The sequence below is a fragment of the Geospiza fortis genome, unplaced genomic scaffold, assembly GCF_000277835.1.
Source record: "Geospiza fortis unplaced genomic scaffold, GeoFor_1.0 scaffold443, whole genome shotgun sequence".
Classification (NCBI taxonomy): domain Eukaryota; kingdom Metazoa; phylum Chordata; class Aves; order Passeriformes; family Thraupidae; genus Geospiza; species Geospiza fortis.
In genome coordinates, this window is record NW_005054335.1 from 2,984,254 (window position 1) to 3,004,998 (window position 20,745).

General features: G+C 38.5%; 1 protein-coding gene across 1 annotated transcript in view; it reads left to right on the top strand.

The window, feature by feature from the left end:
* The window catches only part of PLPP1 (phospholipid phosphatase 1), a 63,307-nt gene that overhangs the window by 12,719 nt on the left and 29,843 nt on the right, over positions 1–20,745 (top strand). The window contains exons 2-3 of the mRNA XM_031057827.1: positions 2,660–2,814; positions 18,318–18,598. Coding sequence (XP_030913687.1) covers positions 2,660–2,814; positions 18,318–18,598 — 436 coding nt within the window. The remainder of the gene's footprint in view (positions 1–2,659; positions 2,815–18,317; positions 18,599–20,745) is intronic.

A 20,745-nucleotide genomic window follows, 5' to 3' on the forward strand; every position in this document is an offset into this window, starting at 1 on the left:
CGTGGAAATGCTTGGCACCTTTGATGGCAATACTGGCCTGGTATGTACATTAGTGGTGGGGTTTTTTTCTGCTTACAGTGAAAAAGTTCAGGACTGTTTGCTTACATGTACTATGTCTCATCTTCTCTCCCTGTAAAATGGGCAACAGTAAAAATGCTGCCACTATTTGGGGTAGGTTAATGATCACCTGAATATCACTTCACAAAATCTTCTAGTCCACTGTTGGAAAGCAGTGCATCATTTAGATTACAGTAAGAGTTTAACAGTAATGAAAAAAATGGAAATGGGCTGTAATAATTTAGTTATACAGTAAGATGTATAACTAAATTCAGGGGTTTTTTGTATTCTTTTAATGTAGGCGATACAAATGAGTTTTGCAGTCACTTTGAAACTGTTCTCATCTGACCTCTTTATCTCCTGTTTTTCATTTCCCCCCTTCCCAGGTCAAAAGTTCATTATATGTTCTTGATATTGGATTGTAGCAGCTTTTTGTGGAAGACGGGTATTTATGTCTGTGAAGTAGTCCACTTATGCAAAACACAAGCTGCTGCTTAAGTTAATCATGAGCACGTGATATTTCCGTATGTGAAAATCTGGTGACCTGTTTGAGAAGATATGATTGTATCGAATAGGTAATGGGATTACCACTCCATCATCCTGCTGGGTATGCAACAGCAGAAGTAGAGACAGGAAGCATGGACTCTACGTTATGTTAGTGGAATCTTGCCATGGCCTTGAGAGTAGCTGAAACTTGGCTCCATGCATGCAGTCATACAGCAATCCCTTGGTCAGAGTGAACTTTCTGAGTTCTTCAGTGTAGCCCCCTTCATGTTTGAAGGGCTGCATTTCTGTTTCATCTGCTTCTGTCTGCCACTTGTGCAAGCTTTAGCTCTTCTCTCCATCATTAAAGCAGAAGGAAGGCGAGAGACCTTTGAGATGTAATTGATTCAATGGTATGCCATGCTACATAATGAAAAGCTTTGTGCTTGAAGTTGAATAAGCTTAATGCCTCTTGTATTTTGGTTCACTTTTTCTATATGGGATGGTAAGGATCAGTAATGTGGACAGTTTTCATGTTTCAGATGATTTGTGGAAAAAACTTCCCTCTGCTCCCTAAGGGGATTTTAAATACTCCCAAACTGCTTCCTTGTGAGGAAGAGGATTTGAAAGCTGGGGTGCTACCTACCATGTACAGTTTCAATATGCCCTTCACAAGCCTTTACACAGCAACTCAGCAGCCCAAAGAAGGGACCTGGATTTATCACTCTGTTCCTGCTGTTTCACTCATATGTCTTTTCTTCTAATGAATTATATAGCAATAAGTGTACTTAAAACACCTTTAAGCTACTTACCTGGTAGTCAACAGGTGTCACCAGAAGTCAAAGGAATCACTCATCACGTTAACTTCTTTGAGAAGTTTTTTGTTCTCAGTACAGCAGGTTGTTTATATACTGTGGAGTCTTTTCTGTTTCAGTAATGGCACTCACCCTCTAATTTACATATAGAGTGTCTATTTGCAGAATTGCATATTTCATGGATGTTGGGGAAAATAGTTATCTTCCCTTTTTTACCATGGTTTAAAACAAAATCTTGTTTTGTTTGGGGATTTAACGTTATGTAATTTATCCGCTCTAATCTATTGCTTACTCAGTGGATCACAGGAAAGAGAGAAAGTGGGCATGGTGTTATTTGGTTAAAAGCTGGACTTCATGATCTTGGAGGTCCTTTCAAACCTTAGATTTTATGACGAAGTAAAATAAAAAGAAGTTGGATTTCCTGAGCTTATGGCTCCTGCATATGTGTATTACATGGCAGGTGGTTCTTATCAGAAATAAGTTAGACCTGAATATCAGAAGTCTTAGTGGCTTCTTTTGCATGACTGTCAGTATAATGCAAGTTGACTTGTAAGAGAGGGAATTGGTAATATATCACAGTGTGTAAATTCGGAGAACTGTAATTTGTACCGAGGTTTCAGCTGCGATGTTAATAACTTGTATATTTTCATGCAGAAATTTTCTAAAGTGTACAAAAACTGTATAAATGCAGTCTCAAGGTATAATCTCATTACCTGGAAGGTGCAATCCATTCAAATTGTCCATTAGAGTCCCTGCAGTTCTTTTGTTCCCATTACCTGCATGAAAACTACTTGCATTAACTTTTTAACTCCCTAACCATGACAAAACCTGTGGCTATTCTTTGTCTTATCTGTAAACACTGACCACATTATAGTGTATAGAACAAGGCTGGAAAATTAGATACAAGCTGAGGTCATTGGGTAGTGGAAGAGGGAGGAGGGACAAAAGGCTGCCTGCCCTTAATAACTCTTTAGTCATGTGAGGGGCAAAGGCTTTTTCTTGAATGTAATCTTGGTTCGGTGTAGTTTTGTGGCAACTCACCTTATTAGATGGAAGATTTTGAACTTTGTATTTTTTTTAATCTCTGTACCTAATGGGTAACCTCAGAGTCTTTCTGAAGTAGTGTTCTAAAAGAGAAGTGTCTATAAACAGAATTTGGTAAGTGTGTGCATTGCATGATACTTAGGAAATTTGAGTTATGCATGTTTGGTAGCTTCCTCCATGCATGATTAGAAATGATTTTTTTTTTTGATTTAACCACATGTATTTCTTGTTTTTGTTTTTTGTTTTCCTTCCCCCAACAGCTGGCTTACCCCTTGGTGTTCTAAACTTGGCCAAAATAAAACCGTATCAGAGAGGCTTTTTCTGTAATGATGACAGCATCAAGTATCCGTTCCATGACAGTACCATCACATCCACTGTCCTCTACACAGTGGGGTTCACCCTGCCCATTTTCTCTGTAAGTAGCTAATATATAGGGAGCTTTGGTGATGGGAGTAAAATGTATACCTTCCAAGAGCTAAGCACTGTAAATAAGTTGAAGCAAGTCTATATAGGCAAAATCCCATAGATATATATATATATATATAGTCATATGCATGTTAAAGGTGCTGTTGATATTGTTTGCACAGAAAATCTGGAACTAATCTCTAACTACTAGTGTTGCTAATTTAATTGGCTTTAGGAACAGAAAAAAAGTGTATTTCGACTAGGCTTTTATCACTAGAGAGGAAAAACGTCTTCCAAAATGTTATGGAATGATTACATCTCTTGTTCAGAATGGGTTAGTCAGCTTGCTTAAACACTTGTGATGTTAAAACTTGGCACTGTAATGCAGTGCACACGCCTATAACTGGTGACTGTTGCTACCATGTACTTTCTACAAAAATAAGCCTAATTTTGACTCAGAAGCTTTTTCTAAGCTTGAAAGTAATGTGATTACTCATTAAAGAAGAGTGGGATAAAATGGGATACAGAGACTGAAAATCTAATTGCTTGTAGAAAAGAGGCTCAGTGTTTTAAAGACCACATGATTTTGACAAAGAACAATTTAATTCTTCAGTAGGTTTTTCTAACAATATTTTAAGCCTGCTTGTATCCCAGTTTTTAGTAAGGTTTGAGCTGATTTGATGAATCAAAATTAAATGGTGCAGAATAAGTCTTGAACCTGAAACTACATCTTGTTTGTCCCTGCAGTACTTGATCAAGCCATGTGAAAGATGATGATAGTATTTTATTATCTGATTAATGGATAAGATGTATTAATCAGTCAGAAGTATATCAAGTGTTTTAAGGATGGAAGACAATAATTTAAAACAAGTGAGCGTGCAGAACTTCTACATGCATTACTCTGGTTTTCCCATTACTGTTTATTCGTTAAAGCTTCCATTAGACCTCTGCAGTAAGTAGGAGGTTGACACAACAAGTAATCACTAGTATAGTTTCACTTTTAAGGAAAGTTTGTCACTTTGACAAGTACATATATGTTCAGCACACCTTTGGGAAAATTAATTTTCCAATAGTTTTCCTGTGTACCTTGGTTGATACGGGTACAGGTGAACTAACAATTGCAGCTCTGTGCACTTTTGGACTTCTAAAGAAATGTTCCAGCTGCAGTTCAATAATCTGATTAATTGCTTGATTTTTTTGTTATTATCATGCATTTTTAGATTTGAATGTAATATAAAGTCAATGTAATATAAAGTCAATGGAGGGTGTGTTTTTTCCTGGCTCTAAAGCCATGGAGAAACATCTGACTTAGAGCTAATTCACATGAAAATCTACACATTTAAAGAGTGGTATGGACTATTATAATTTTAGATAACTTTTGTAGTGAAAGTTACAGCTTAAAATTAGATATCAGTAATTGCAGTCTATTCTGGTATTTTTCTGCTATGATACTTTTATAGGAGTTACACAATGGATTTTCATTGCTTGTCTTCGTGCAGGAAGCTGAATTTTATAATTGGAACAACCACTTCATGCAAGAGGTGAAGAATTTTCCATAGCTACTGAAAACTAAGGGCTAGAGTAAGCTATAGATCTAGGGAGTATGAGACATGGAATATTACAGCTCTCTGAATTGAAAGTGGGTTCCAGTTGAATGGTTTCTCTCTTCAAGAGTGCCTTTAGTCAAGATGGACAGGGAAAGTTGATCAGTCTGGAATCTGAATTCAGAATGTTTTTTTGTTTTGGTCTGGCTCACTGGAGGCTTGAGACTTTTTCCAAGGTGGTTTAAGCTTTTGGAAGTGGTGTGTTCCAGATTCAATACCCTCAAGAGGAACACAGCTCACTTATGAAAGACTTTGGGGCAATAACTCTGATTATTCCCCGTCTAGTGAAAATAGATGTTCTGACAGGAGACTTTACTGAAAGGGACAGAATCCACAATGAAGGAATTGATGACAAAAATTTAATCTAGAGTTGATAAATTACACTTTTGTGTAGACTTTTCTTGTCTAATCAGACTACATCAAACATGATACTCATTCCTAACTGGTAAGACTCTTTTTAGGCATATGCCCCTTGTTGCACGATGGGCCTGCTTGTCTTCAGAATGTAATAAGAAATGGCCTGAACATGTTGCTGTATAATAATAATTATAATACTAAAAGGTTTTGTTGGGGTAGGCCTGTAATATAAAAGGCCTGAAGTATAAAATAACTTCAGAGAGAAAAAACCCAACCCCAAAAAAACCAAAACATACATAGATATTTTATTAGGTTTCTTGTACATAAAAGAAACTAGGTTGCATAAATATGAATTTGTTTTTATGACATTTTATGAAAATTTACAAGATGTGCTAGAAACTCAGGAATCTTAAAAAATAAAAAATACTGTTAGGAATCATAATTCTATTTGTAGCCTGAATCTTACCATTACCACCTTTTATCAGGAAATGAAATGTCTGAGAAATTTGTGTTTATTCTTTTCCAAATGCCACTTCTTAATGTAATGCTTCTCAATTTTCCAAATTGTTCTTTGTCTGGGTGGGAACCACAATTTTTTAATTAAAATCTTTTTTGAGATTTAGGGTCAAACAAGTCTTGGTAGTGGTCTAGAAGACTGAATCTCTCTAGATGGCTTAGGCCAGTGTCTAGAGCAGCACACATTCATTATATATGACATTTAAGGAACCCCAGAAGATCTTTCTGATACTTCTATCTTGCCAAGTATTTTAGATATATTTAGATAGTAATTCTGTGCAATTTAAAAGCCATGACTAGGCATTGTCCATGGCTTGCAGCTCTAGGAAGACTCAGAAATGTACTTGGCCTGACATTTTTGGTCTTCAGTTGTCTGCATGAGACCAACCTTTTCAAGTGTAGATGAGAAATTAATGTCAATACCTTTTCTCTTTCAGTGAGGTTCCAACCATATATATTTGTAGGTGTCCGGTTCAGTTTGGCTTTTCTCTTTAACTTCACATCCAAACTGATTTTTTTTTCCCCTCCAGTCATCTTGTTTCTTTAGTGGCATTCATGCAGCTTGCCTTAGCTCCAGGGGTAGGTGACATGGGAGGAGGAAGAAGCACAGAGCAAGGAAAACCTCTCTGAAAAAACCATTCTTCTCATCAGAGCAGCAGAACAACAGAGCAACCTCAGAGTTTTTGAGTTTTGTCTGCTCCCTGTTCTAAGATTTCTGTGGTTCCCTGGTAAGGCTTTGCTTGGCAGTTCTGTCCCACAGCTGAAGGCTCACAAGCCACTGGTAGGTTTCTATTACATGATGGACTGATGTAGAGAGAAGAGTTCAGAACTTCTAATTCAGCTAAAGGCCTGCACTGAATTTCTGGGAGACAAAGTAGTTCTCCACAACTTGTTGCTACCAAAACAAGTAATGGAAATGCTGATGTTCCTTACAGGGAAGTGTTTGTTAGTAAACAGAGTTTTGGTTAAGTCACTTCTCTGGGATAAGCACTGCTCTTTGGACCTTCTTTGAGAGAAGGGAACATGATGGGGCCTGTAGGACTTAATTTCTCTGCCTTGAAGCCAATCAAAAGATATTTGGGTAGCTAGTTACATTGATTTCTAAGTAGATTAAATAACAACAAAAAAGGGCTGAATCAAAACATTCCTAGGTTTGGTGTGGCAAAATGTCCTCTGAATCATGATGACTTCCCAAAAGGGACCTAGGTAGCTTTGCTCCTGTGCCAGCTTTAACATATTAGGCATTAGGCTTAATGTTTTTGGGAATGTCTGCTTATTGCATGTGTAACAATGTTTTGACTGAAACTTTCCCTCCTACAGATTAGCACAATCATACTTTGAAGGCAGTTTACTGATTTCTTTCATGGCAAAAGAAACTGATCTTTTATGCTGTTTATGAAAGGGATGCATTTTGAAGGGAGACTTTTATTGACAGCAGCTATTAGATTGACCAATATAAGCACTTACTGAGCTAATTTCGTTTGTTTTCATGGACAAATGTAGTTACTGCTGTGATGGAGATTAATAAATCAGGGGATTAATGAAATTTGTTGAAGACTGTTGATTGGTAGATGTGTTTTTCACTTTTTCAGCAGTGTTAAAGCTTTAGGACCCACTCTTGTTAGTTGTGCAACTAATTGAAATTAAAACTGTTGTTTGACCCTAGGGTGGACTTCAACTTGACTCTTAAGTTTCAGGTTACTTGTAAGAGGTTTTTATTATGCTCTGAGCAAGACTGCCTCTTATCTGGTAAATTTTTTGAAAAGATGCTCATGTTTTATCTTAATTGTTTTTTGGTGTATTTATAGCATTGGAGACTTTTTTGGGTGATGCTGTTGAACTTCATAATCTGTCATGAGTTCTACTTGATATTAACTGTTCGCCTTGTACTGCAGATCAGCATTATCTCTGAACCCAACCTTATTCTGAGGAATAAACTGCTAATTTTTTGTTTCTCTTTTTAAAGCCAACATAGTAGTAATAATCCATGGTTTTACTCTGTAAAGGTTTAATGTCAGGTTAATGCACTTTATTGAGTTGTTGAATTGATGAGTAATTCCTGGCTGAGATGAATGCTGTGGGGGCAGATGTTAAGAAGGAGCAGCATCCAGTTTTTGGCTTCACTTTTTGATGTGTCCAAGGTGTGTGTGTTCTGGTGGGGTTGAAATCAGTTGAGGAAAGATCTGAGGAACGCCATTTGCCTCTGTTACGTGTACAAATCACTCTTACCAAGTGCAGTTGTATTTTAAGTAAATAAACTGTAGCAACTTGCTTGTTAGCCCTGTATACTTGGTACTGTGCCTTCCTCAGCCCTTTGGGTACATTTCTTAGTACAGTGATGGAGAATGCACATACTGTCTGAGTAAGACAGTTGGCATTTTGACAGTGGGAGGAACTCCAGACAAGGGCTTTCAAAGTGCTGAGTGAAGCTTGGTCACAGCTATGAGAAAGCCAAGCAGTCACATTGGTATAGAGGGGGTTTAAAAGTATTATTTAGTAGAATATACAAAAGGGTAAAATGGAATAGGAAGAAATGTAGATAGAAAGAATTGTAACTTACATAGGTCTTGTAATTTAAGGAAAAAACCCAAACAGTCTATGGCATAGATTTTTCTTTCTCTCAAGTCTGACACACAGTTACTAATATTGTGCTGTTGACATTTAGGACTGAGACCAGAGACTGGAGGGGGTGTCAAAAAAGGGAAGCAACTCCACTAGGAACCAGAGACAAGCAACAGGGAAAGTAAGGCAGAGAGTGTTCCTTGTTGTGCTGCCTCCCCTGTTTCCCTTCATCAGGCTCACATTATTGTACCTCTTTCTGTTCTGCATTGTGCAGGGAAGTGCTCATGCAAAGAGGTGGTTTTTACCCCCCTTTTCAGGAGAATGCCAAGAAATGGAACTATCGAACTTAGTGATCTGTAGCATGATGGTTCATTTCTTGGTAGGTGCTCTCCTGAACTCTAAAACTCTTATGAGAAATGGAAAGTAGCCCTGTTCTTATACTAAGGAGAAGCCAAAGTCTTAATTTAATCTGCAAAGAGGTTTTGACACTCTACCCAACCTTCACAGAATGTGAGCAGTAATACCAGCTTAAAAGTTTTAACTAAGCTTTCACAAAATGGGTGTTTTTCCAGGCAGTATTTCTAATGTTGTAATGAATACTGTGGATGTTTTTGTTGGTGGAATTAGTAATGAAACATCTACAGCATATTTGAGGAAAATGTTAACTTCTACTTTGTATCTGACCTTTTGGTGTAAGGAGACTTGAACCTCAAAATATTACTTAAGCTTTTTAAAAAATAAGTCTAGGAATCACATCTAGTTTAAAGCTACAGGAATGAAGCTGGCAGTAGATAACAGTACAAAAGTGGTGGCAGGTTTTTTCAGGTGCTGGGAGAGAAGACAACAAAATCTTTTAAATTTTGTTTTGTTTCAGAACTCTGGAGAAAGATTATTACTACCCAACACTTAAACACAGATGTTGAAAGCTACTTTGTCAGTAACATACTCACTGTTTGCTGGTGTCAATCACATCTGTTCCTATCCTAATCCCTGTGATAAATGAGGAAGATGGGGACCTCAGGCTAAAGCAGCTTTTTTTTAGAAAATCTCATTATTTAGATGTGTATATTCAAATGTGTACTTCAACCAAATATTAAGAAACGAAATAGTTATGAGATTGGAGAAAGAATCCTGAAATGAACAAATAATTCACTTAACAGTGAGAAGTGAGCAGTAGGAGTAAGTGCTCCTCATCCTCTGCCAGGAAGGAAGATGTCAAGTAGAGCTGTCTGGGAGTCTGCCCTATTCAGCGTAGTCATAAGTGCCCTGGAGGAGAGAGAGCATGTGCAGTGAGGCAGCAAACTAGACAACTCAGAGCAATAAATACAAAAGATGGCAGTAACACAGCTGGTGAACTACAGCGTGGATAAACGCCAAGTGATATCCTTCCTGAGGAGAGTGGGAAGGATGGCTCGAGGGAGGTGTATGATCTGATGTTCTCTCTCTGCAGGGTGGTAATGTGTCCAGCTTTAGTGGAGAGAACAGCCTCATGCCCAGTGAAGAAACCTAACCAAGATTAGAAATTTGGACAGAAATAGATCTGTGTTATACAGGATATTTATGGGAAAAAAACTAACATAATCAGTCAGAAATCACTCCAGCTTATGAAGAAATCTAATCCATTATACTGTATGAGTCATACTTTTGGACAAGGGTACAGTAATTGCTTAAAATACGTAGTCTTATCAGTTGAGCTACTTGTGTTTCTACTCCGTGTATTCTGACTGAAACATTTCAGAACCTGCATTTCTCCTTATACCTTTATTACCGATTGTGTTTGTAGTTCCTTAATTCTTGGTTGCTTGTTGGATCAGTATTGCTCTTTTTTCTAATATCTACTGTGTATGCACTTGGCTGATTTACAGCCCTTAGACTCTGTTGAACTGGGCAAAACCCAACTCTCGTTTTTGAGATGAGGGTTGTATCCTAGCAGTCCTTCTCTCTCTGCACTTAAGACAGATGAATTAAAACCAAATGCATAAATGCATTTGCCAATTCTGACTGAGTACTGTTTCAGAGGAAATTTCTTGTCAAATGGCTTAGAAGTGTTAATGCCTTTGAAAAGATTTGTCTAATGGTCATGCTATTATACTGATGTACGACTACCACAAGAACTACGTTATTTTCCCCCTCCTAGTTTGAACTGACAAGCTCCCAAGTCAACAGAGTTGTTTAACCTCCAAATGCATGACTCTGGACTCATTACTGCACAAATCTCCATATGTTCGCTTGCCTCAGTCTTTAAGGGTTGTTTTGCAGGCAGAACTGGCTGGCCTTGATTTTCCACTGTATCAAGGAATTGCCAGCTCTGTCAGCAGTACATCTGCTAGTTATTCATTAGGAATGCATATGCACTGCATAACACCAGCTTGTTTGCTTTATCCTTGAGATTACCCTACAGTTAACCTCTTCCCAGCTGTATAATTCCTCCTCACATACATGTTGTCATTGTCCCTTTAGGCAATTTCTTCACTGTATTACAGCTAGCTTAGAAGATGAGGTGTACATCAGGGAAGCTTTTTGGAATTGTCATATGAGAACTATTCAGTAGAGAACCTTTACTGCTCCTCTGCTGTCTCCACTTCTTACGTAAAAGGAGTACTTAAACTCCCCAGTTTCTACTGCTTTCAGGGAAGATTGATACAAATGGATATTTGTAGGATATTGTGGGACCTTTCTTTTAACTGAATGTGGCAAGGTGCCTGTGGCGGATGAGTCGGATTTCTTCTCACAGTGATCTGCTGTTGAATCTTTGCTACTTTTTCTTGGGAAACTGCTTTGGATGTTTGTGTGAATAAATCTGCTGTCAAAGTACAGCGCTTCCTACACTACAGTAAACATTTTTTCCTCAGTTGTATCTGTGAAGTTAAAGACATTGACACTAGTGATGGTGGTAAAGATAAAGACAAGTATCATTTGGTATCTTCAGTCGTATCCTGCCCACCTGTGCCAGGAGCTTCCATGCTTAGGAAACTGCCGTCATGATGCAAAAACTTATCCCTGTCTTCTGAAATTATGACATCTGTCAGGGTGAAAAAGCAACATGTCTACCCCAGCTGTTGGGAAACTCTACTGTTTTTCTTGATACAGTGAGAAACTTTGCCTCTTTATCACTTAATGACCGTTCTTCTGCTTGCTTGTTCTACTTGCAGTAATGAAAAAGCTAAACTATTTTTTCCTGTCCCTTTATTGTCTCAAAGGGAAGCTTCCATTGCAGAAAATACTTAAGCTATATATTTGAAATAATTTTGATTTGATTTTAGAAATGAAAACACCTTGAAAACCCACAAAAGCATAGTTTGCTGATTTATTTAAAACAGAACAGAACCCTCAGTATTGTGAGGTTCTCTTACTGGCTTCACATGCCAGAAACACTTGATGCCCCTCTGGTTTGACTCCTACTTTTCTGCTCTCTCCCACCAGTTAATAATAGTGAAGTCAATCCATGCATGTTAAAAAGAAGTAAATTAAACCTGCTCCATGGAGCGTGTTCTGAGGGATTAGTATTGACATTGGAGAATACTTTAACCGAAAAGATATCAAAAGCCCCTACTAGCATGGTTTTTCAGGCTAATGACTGCCGTGAATTGAGCCAGAGGTAAATTACAGATTTTGTAATTCTGTGACTTCAGTTTACAGTTTAACAGTGTTAAGTTAATCTGATCAGTTATACTGTAATCTGTTTTTTAGAAATTAAAACTTTTCTCTCAAGCTTTCATGGAGCATGTATCCTTTTAACACTGAAAGGTGCTGAGAACAGCAATAAGATAAATGACTAGTGGAATTACTTCTTGGATCTGTTGTGCAGCTGGGGGAAACTGAAAACTTGTTATGTTTACTATATTTTTCAGTGCATAGCTCGTCCAATTAATGGTTTCTTAATGGCTGCCACATAGATACCCAGAACTTTTAAGACTCAAAGTAAAGGAGGTGGAAAGAAATTACAAAAGAGGAGACAATTTTATTTTAGCTGTTCATACTTGCTTATAAAACAAAAACAAACTTGGAGTGGTTTGGTATTTTGTTTCCATGATCTGGATACAGGAAGGTGCAGTTACAGGCTAGTTACATCATAATCTCAATATTACTGAAGAATGAGCACGCACATTTCAAGCAGCTTCACTCAGCGTGGAAGAACACAGATCCTCACTGCATGAGGGACTTCATTTCTGTTCCACACACCTTTTTATTTCTGATTTAGTAGATGGAAATTACATTAAAAAAAGCTCCCCCTGAATAACCCCATCATCCTGAAAATTTCCAGTCTCTCACCTTGAGAAGCCAAAACATCCAGGTGCGGGTTAGAGGAAGTGAGGAGTAAGGTGCCATGACACCATTATTCACAGAGCAGGTCTTTAAAATGGGTGATGCAGAACTAGTGATTCAATGTCAGTGACACTATCTAACTGTAACCACAGGTGTTTGTGGCAGTGTGCTGAAGCTGTGATAAGGTTTTTTTGGGTTGAACTTAATTTTGTGAACAACTGCTTTACCATGATAATCAGAACTACCAACTCTAAAGAAGTAACCATGTAAATAATTGAGAAACTTTTATCTGTATATGCCTAATTCTCTATATTCGGAGGTCCAAACAATAAATTTTTCTCACATACTCAGTCTGGAATGTTGGTGTTAGTATGTGTGCAGGGCAAATGATGAAATTTTCATTCCATACCTAGTTTGTAGGATAAATGGTGTTGGAAACACCACAGCCTTATGTTGACGAGTCACCTTTCCTCACCATGGCTGCACGTGCTTCTGCCTCAACCGTGACCCAAGTCAGCTAAATACTAAACAACTGATGGTGTGTCGTGACATCTGTCACAATACCAACACAAGGGGAGGGAAAAAATAATGTGCAGTGTTTTTCAAAACCCTGACATTCTTCCTGTTAAGAGAAAGGGAGAGGAATATTTTCCTATTAGGAAAGGCTGTGTTTTTGCGCTGTACTGCAGAGTCCAGCTCCCAGGCTTTGTACTGGCTGGTAGCTGAATGGTGCAGTGTTTTGGTGAGGCTCTGGCTTGGCTCTTGGCCCATCCTGCTGTCCTCCTGCTTTGTTGGTGTGCTTGGATGGCTTCCAGAGCTGTGTCAGTTGTAGTCCCGCTGGCATGGAATTGGAAACAACCCCTCTTGACAATGATAGGGGTCTTTTTCTACCACTTTTGGAGGGGAGGTTTTGCATGCTATTGGTTTAATGACAGCAGCAGTACAGAGGGTACCTGGTTCTCTGCAACAGGCTGAGCTGGAATGCAAGGCCCCACATGATAGACCTATATATAACTGCCTGATCAAGTAATAAGGTTGTGTCATTCACCAGAGTTCACTTCAGGGAAATTTTCACATTTTGAGCCATTATTTTGTTATTTGTTCTTTTGTTTTCAAACTGAAGTATTCTTTTAAGCACTTTTTGGTGTGCAGAACAAAACCAATAGTAAATTGTTTGTAAAATCCCAGTTATATCACTTGTGATGGTCCCAGGAGTCAGGCTTAGTTTGGAGGACTTCATGGCTGGAGGGGAAGAGGGAAGAGGATTGGAAAGGGTCCTAGGTCTCTTGCCTAACAGTTTTCTTGACGCTTGGCATCTCCTTTTGCTCACTTTTTCTCCTGCTCTTTACATCTTTAGTTTTATTTACACATGCCTTGGCCCAGAGGTCTTGAGGAGAGAACTGTGACTTCAACAACATTTATTTCTGCTGGGATGGAAGGATGGGGGCTGTTTTTATCTTTCTGATCCCTTAACGTTGGATGGGAGTGTCTCTTCCAGATAACTTTTGTTGTGTAACTTTAAAGTGGTATGCATTTTATGTGCAACACGACTGAATTTTGAGCATAAAGTCAAGGGTTATGCTACTGGGCTCCACATGCCTAAGCTAAAGTTTTTTTGGTTTTGGTGGGTTGTTTTTTTGTGTGTTTTTTTGTTTATTTGTTTTGTTTGTTTGTTTGTTTGTTGGGGTTTTTTGGGTTTTTTTTGGTGCATTTTTCTTGTTTGTTTGTTTGTTTTGTTAAACATTCTTTGTGGTCCTCCAGCTCTTGTTTTACATACAGCCTTTTCTTTCCAAGAGTATTCATCCCTGTACACAAGCAGATTGTGCAGATGTTTTATATGTGTTAAGGATGGAGGAATGGATTTAGAAATGGGATTCTATCAGTTGGAGGAAAGGATTTAGATATGGGATTCTATCAGTTTATGGTAATTTGTATCCTATTTTGAATTTTTTGAAAAAACCTTTGCTGTTCGAATGACTAATTTTGGTTTGTGTTGTGGGTACCTTGACTTGCAATAGCATGCAGCATTTTGCAGCTTAGTATTGTGTCCTGTAGGTATTAGATTAAGCCAAAGGCATCCTCTTTGGTGGAAGAGGTGGGAATAAAATCTCCATGGCTTGAGGCTGGAGGTCATTCTAGGAAGACATCCAGTGTGTGGGGAAGTGAGGGAATCATGTGCATGTGTAATTTCCTTTTCTCCATATTCCCAAGTATTCCCTCTGCACTTGCGCTCCCTTGAAAGCACCTCCTTTTCTGCTTTCGTGAAATGCAATTCATGCTCTTCTGACTTGTAAAGCTGTCCAGAGAAGGTGTACAGGGGCAACTGTTGCTCACTGGAATATAACGAAAAATTTGATAATTGTGCCAGTAGCAGGAGATTGAGCACCTCAGTGGTTGTCACTGAGCTATTTACTCAGTCTTGGTTTTGGCATTCTTCTGCATTTGAAGTGCCACAAACATGAGGATGAGAGGAATCCTGCCTTGCTCTCCTTCATTCAGCAATCCTTCCTGGAAGCTACAAAGTCAAGGCAGTAGTCATTGGCCAAGAGAAGTGCATAACCTTCTAACTTCCTGCATGCCCATTCCTCTTCATGCACTTCTCTTCGGAAATGTGGGGGTGTGATCATCGCCAGTTTGTTTTGGTTTTGTAATGTATTTTGTATTCCTTTTTGCCAGCTGGCTTGCCTTTTGCAATTCTCAGTTCACGACGTACCCCTTTCCAGAGAGGCGTTTTCTGTAGTGATGAATCCATCCGGTATCCATACAAAGAGGACACCATTTCTTATAAATTGTTAGCGGGAATAATTATTCCTTTCAGTGTAATTGTTGTAAGTTAAACTTTTCTTCCTTGCTTTTTATTTCAGTGGGGGTGGGGAAGAGGGAGGAGGGGTAATCTGTTAATACAGGTTTACAAAACTAATCTGTAAGATTTCTCAACCCTAAAATAATGTCCTTAGGCCAGGTGCTAAAGCAGTAGAAATGGTGGTCTGGCAAGATTAACTAAAGGGTTTTCTTTAATTGAAGTCGAACAGCTAGAATTATAGAACAGAAAAATAGTACCTTAGGACTATGGTGGCTTAATTCTATAATCTGAGAGATAAAAATTTTTTACCATATTTGTTGAAAATAACACTAATGTGTTGTGACTGTCACAATTCTTTTTATTTCAGGACCTGCTAGTTTCAGAATATCATTGTGCATGACCAATTAAGTCAGTATTTTTTATCTGCCACAAAATCTTTGGGAGTACTTCTGTGTGTGGAAGTGTAACAACAGATACTAGCCTATTTAAAAGAAAGATTATGGCTTCCAGTCAGATGTTATCGAAAGCATGAATAGAATAAAAAGAATAAGTAGGTGAGTTTTCCCCTGGATGTTTCCCTGAAGATCAGGATAAAACTGTGGGCCCATTTGCATTTAAATTACTGCAGGGGCTTGCTTTCATACTGCACCTAACCTGGCTGAAAACAGGGTACTTTTCTTCTTTCCTTCTCTTCACACCAGATCAGTGAGCTGGACAGATTGTCTCTGACTACCAATTTGGGGTCTCTCTCTGACCACAGCTCCTAGGTCAGCTGAACTGTCTCAAGCATATAGGGACTCTGTATCACTAATATTTAATTACATGCTGTCAGCTGAGCTAACCTAATATCTTACTATGTATGGACAAAAGTTGAGGTCCTGCTATTACCCTGTCTGTTGCCACCTCTTGTGGCTTGTCTGAGCCAGGATCAGCTGGTGAAATTCCTTAGCCTGGCAGAAAACAGCAACTTTCCTTGACTACATGGAGTGCAAATGGCTCTTGGAAGAATACCAGTGCTGGGGCAAAAAATAGCTGGGACGTGTCCTCATGAGCAGAGGGGGCAGTTGGGCCTCTTCAGTAACCCATTTCATGTCCTGGGTCTGATGGGGCTGTGCTGCAGTTCCTACAATGGCCCTTCCCACAGGGGCCTCAAGATCCCTGTCCAGATGTGCTAAAAAGATTCAGTCTCCTCTGATGGTTCTGTTGGGTGGCATCCAAACTCATCAGAGCCACACTTGGAACAGAGTTAAAACTTCCTTATGCCAAATAAGGTTTTTAGGTGTATAAATATTTATTCAAGTATATTTAGGAGCCAAAAATGAAAAGGCACAGCTAAAGGTAATCCTCAGTATTGACCAGCTGTTTCTCTGGGCTAATGGGTTTCAATCAGGAGGGATGTTATGATAATCAAACTCTGCCTTGCATAGGGACTGCATGGATTTTTATCAAGGTTCCAGCATAAAGGTCAACTTTCAACTCATATTTGCTTTTGGATGGAATTTTTTTTGCAAGTGTAGAAGTATGTTCTGAGAATTGAAGCTGTGACTTGCCTGGTTTCCCTCTTCTTGGAAAAGCTGCTTCAAAAACTTACAGAAATGCTTCTGAAGCAGATGAAATTTTGGGTGGAGGGAGGGTTTGTGTGTTTTGTTAACTGGCAAGTGGCTTATGCTAAAGATCCCCTCTTTTAGGATAAGACTTTTTTTTTTCACCCTGTTACTGCCATTGGGTAGTCAATATTATCTGAGAGCATCAGTGCTTGGTCACAACTGAAGCCCATATAGCTTATTTCATTTCTAGAGCAGCTAAAACAGCTGAGTGAGGAAGAACAGAATAGAGCATGGGAAGATTGATGTATTGCCCTCAGTACTTGGCTACCAGCCATTTGCAGCTCAGGGGCTTCCTGAGTCAGAAAAGACTCCACTACATATAGTTTTTAAATGGATGTATTCCCTTTGGATTAATCCAATCTCCATTTGAGCCCGTATGAATATTTAGCTAACTAAGTTTCTTTTATAACATCAGGGGATATCTTTAAATTGTGAAATCAGGCTTTTCTGTCAAGATTGCTTCATAGTCAGATGGTAAAAGCAAATATTGTTGTCCTTTACTCAATACTTAGTCAGATTATTGAAGATGAATATTCTTTGATGTCTGTCCAGTGTAGTAGTTGCGCTGACATCAACTAATTTTTTGGTACCTGAGATAAGTGACCTTCTTGCAGGTTTTGCAGCAGTGTTATTTGAAAGGGATTCATTATTTATCTGTCATGGCTGTTTGTGCTCAGTCATCTTACTTAAGAGGTTACTTTCTGGATTAGGTGTCTATGTACTTTACTGAAAACTTTCTCAGCTTTACTCCATGTTCTGGTATTTCTCTGCTTCAGCCCGTGTTTGGGTGTGGTGGAGGGTGTAAAGCCTCATTGTCACCCATCTGGCAGTATTGTCTGTTTGCCTTCATGTGCAGAGCCTCTGACAAGCTGTCGCTCCATGTGCCTGGATGGCAGTGTCCAAGTAATGGCTTCATTCACCACAGCTCTGCTTTGCTGGGATCCAGCATCTCAAGTGATAGACAGAGCTATAATTTTAGTTTTTACATGATTTTTCAAGGTAACTTTACATGTATACATCCAGTCGTCCACATACCTGACAATCTGTATTAATTGATTCTTTCTGTACAGAATGGGACCAACTGGTTCAATATCCAAATTATCTGAAGTTCTGTATCTGGCAGAAGGAAAAACTTACTTTCTGCAAAAGATGGAAGTTGCAAGAAAACAAAATTAGATCTGCTTTTCTGCCAGCACTTGATACATGTATCTTGGACATGTAGGATGAAAAATCTTACCTCAGTAAGACCTGTCTTTCCCTTCCCTCATTAGTTTTCTTTTCTCTCCAAAGGATTTAATTTAATGAGGAATAGGAAATTTCTTGGTTGAAACATCTGGCCTGTCAGATCTGGATATAGAGTCTCAACCCTTCAGAACAGTTTCTGGTTTCATGAAAAACCTAACAAGCTTTGAAAAATTATACTCACTACAAGTTAGTTGAAGAAGACTCAATGTAAAATGAAGTTACGCAGGAGAAAATGTTTCTAATTAGGGCCATACCAAGCAATATGGTTAATTGTTATTCTGACAAAGCTTTGTTTTAATAAGTATTCTGAAAATAATATTATTAAGTTCAACATGAGGTGGGGTAAAGTAAAAAGGTGTTTCTCTTCTGTGTGAAAGTGTTTACAATGTTTGGACATGGTTACTGCTAACTCTTGGAAAACTTAGATTTGCAGCTTAATGTTTGTAAAAAAAAATAGTTTCTGAAACCGTATGTATGAGTATTAACAAAAATAGCATAATACTTTTCTTTTAATGTTATTATCATTAACTTTTTCTCCTTATTTCTTTTTCAGATAATCGTAGGAGAGACTCTCTCGGTCTTTTATAATAATTTGCACTCAAATTCGTTTGTCAGAAATAACTACATAGCCACTATTTACAAAGGCATTGGGACCTTCATTTTTGGGGCAGCTGCTAGCCAGTCGTTGACAGACATTGCCAAGTACTCCATAGGTAGGCTGCGCCCTCACTTCATTGCTGTGTGCCAGCCCGACTGGACACGGATAAACTGCAGCCTGGGTTACATCGAGAACTTCACTTGCCATGGGGACAAAGCAAAAATCAGTGAGGGAAGGTGAGTCTGACTGCCCTTGTATACTTGGTTGTATAACATATTTGTTAACCTGGGGCAATGAGTTTGGTAATGCTGCTGCAGTTTTTGTGCTTCTCCTAGAATAAATTTATTGCAATGAATTTTAAACATTAAACCCTGTCTAAACCCTGGTTTTGTTTTTTTACGAATTTGTGAAAGCTTGTTATATTAATGTATAGATAAATGCCTAATTGCATTATGGGTGATTGTCTTTTTTTTCCAGTTTCAATTGGCTTTTATTTGTGTTTCTAAAATGTTTGCATCCCAACGAAGAGAAGAATTTGAAATCTATCTTAGAAATTGGATGTAGAATAGCAAAGGAAATGTTTATGAAAGCAAATAAAAACTGCACATCCATTTAAATATATGCAGGACTATTAAAATCACACTATCAATTTTTCTCATTATTAAGAATTTTTTAATCTTAAATACTTATCTGCCAGTTCAATTGCAGCAAGATACTGTGGAAACAAGACTAAAGCCTCTTTAGTAACTTCAAACTTTAGTCATCATGCTATAAACTCAGTGTTCGAGTGCTGCTGGAAATGTTCAGAGTCATTTGAATGGCTTGAGTGACCTTACCTTTACAGAGACTTCCTTTTCCAGAAGTTCTATATACCATCTTAGTTAGAACATCTCTTTTTGTGTGGTTTTAAAGTAGAGGTGTATAGTTGTGCTCACTGTCCTATGTGCTCCTTTGCTCTTCTGGCATGTGTTCCCTATAATTCTCCAGTAGCATGCATGGTTTTTTTTCTGTAGCCGTAGGAAAATGTTGATGAAATGTGAATGGCTGTTGGTGGTAGAGGAGCAAGTGCATGGATAGGCAGTAGAACACTACACTGGGTATGTGTGGCAGGGGATACAGGGGTGGCTTCTTAGAGAAGCTGCTATGTCCCACTGAGCCAGCCAGCCAGCTCCAAGTATTTAGTTTAACTTCTTCAGGAGTCTAAAAGTGCTTCTTAAGTGTAAAGAGGAGTGTGGAGAAAATTTGAATTGCTTTTAATGACTGAAATGGTCCTGAAATAGTCTTCCTGGGTTTTGGGGATGCTGGAAAAACAAGAGTATGCTTATGCTTAAACAAAAAAATAGGTTTTTGTGTATGAGAATAGAATGGGGGAGCAATGGCATAGTGATTGCTTACCTTGCATTCTTCCCTGTGTTTTGACATCTCAGACTTCTATATTGGAAACAAGATTTTTTTGTCATCTCTTAACTGATCAGCTATTAGGCTTGTATTTCCAACTACTGTCATGTTCTCCTTTTCTGTTGCTACTGTTTCCCCTGTAGAGTGATGTGAGAGGGCTCTCCTGTTTGGTCAGAGCTTGCTGTGAAGTGCTCACTTGAGCGTGTACTTGCTTGTGGGGCTTCTGCTGTCAGGTGAGGCTTTTGCATGCACAGGAAGCTGTATACTAGAAGGTAGCAAGTGGTTAAAGAAGGGTAGGATAGCTTAAAGTGGGATATTGTGCTGTAGGGGTGTATGACCTGGATGCAGTGATCCGGTAAATCTTCCAGGGTTTCTGATGGTCTTGGGCCCTGTGCCCACACAGAGGCCAAGTGCCCAAGGGCATTAACCTTTCAGTTAATAGCCCACTAAGAGGAGAGAGGTGGATTGCAGGGAGTTTTTTACAGGAAGCTGGAAGAGGTCAGTAGTCTCTCAAGCTGTAACCCAGAGATTAATTTCTATATCATTTGACAAAATTTTTTGTGGCACACGTAGTACCACCTACTTGCATATATTAAATAGGCAGATAGAAATGTAAAGGAAGAATGAAAGCAGGACAGTCATAGTGTTGCATGTAAAATCATATGTTCTAAATTGAAGCTATTATTCCTCTGTAGTAGTAAAACTTGAGGTTGCATTTGAATGTTTTTAAAGATTCATGCTTGATTGTACAGTCAAAAAGACAGATCTAATTTTTTTTTCATTTAAAACAATGAGGACAGTGTAGAAATTCCATGTGTGCTTCCCTTATTCATATTGTATATCGTGGTTATCTTTTCCCTTCTCATTTTTTCTTATGATTTTTACTAATGAAAAGTATAAAACAGTTTCAGTAGGGAGCATCCCTGGGTAGATTAGACTTCTTGTTCTGAAATAGAATAAGTGTGTGTGTGTGTGTTGAAGAGAT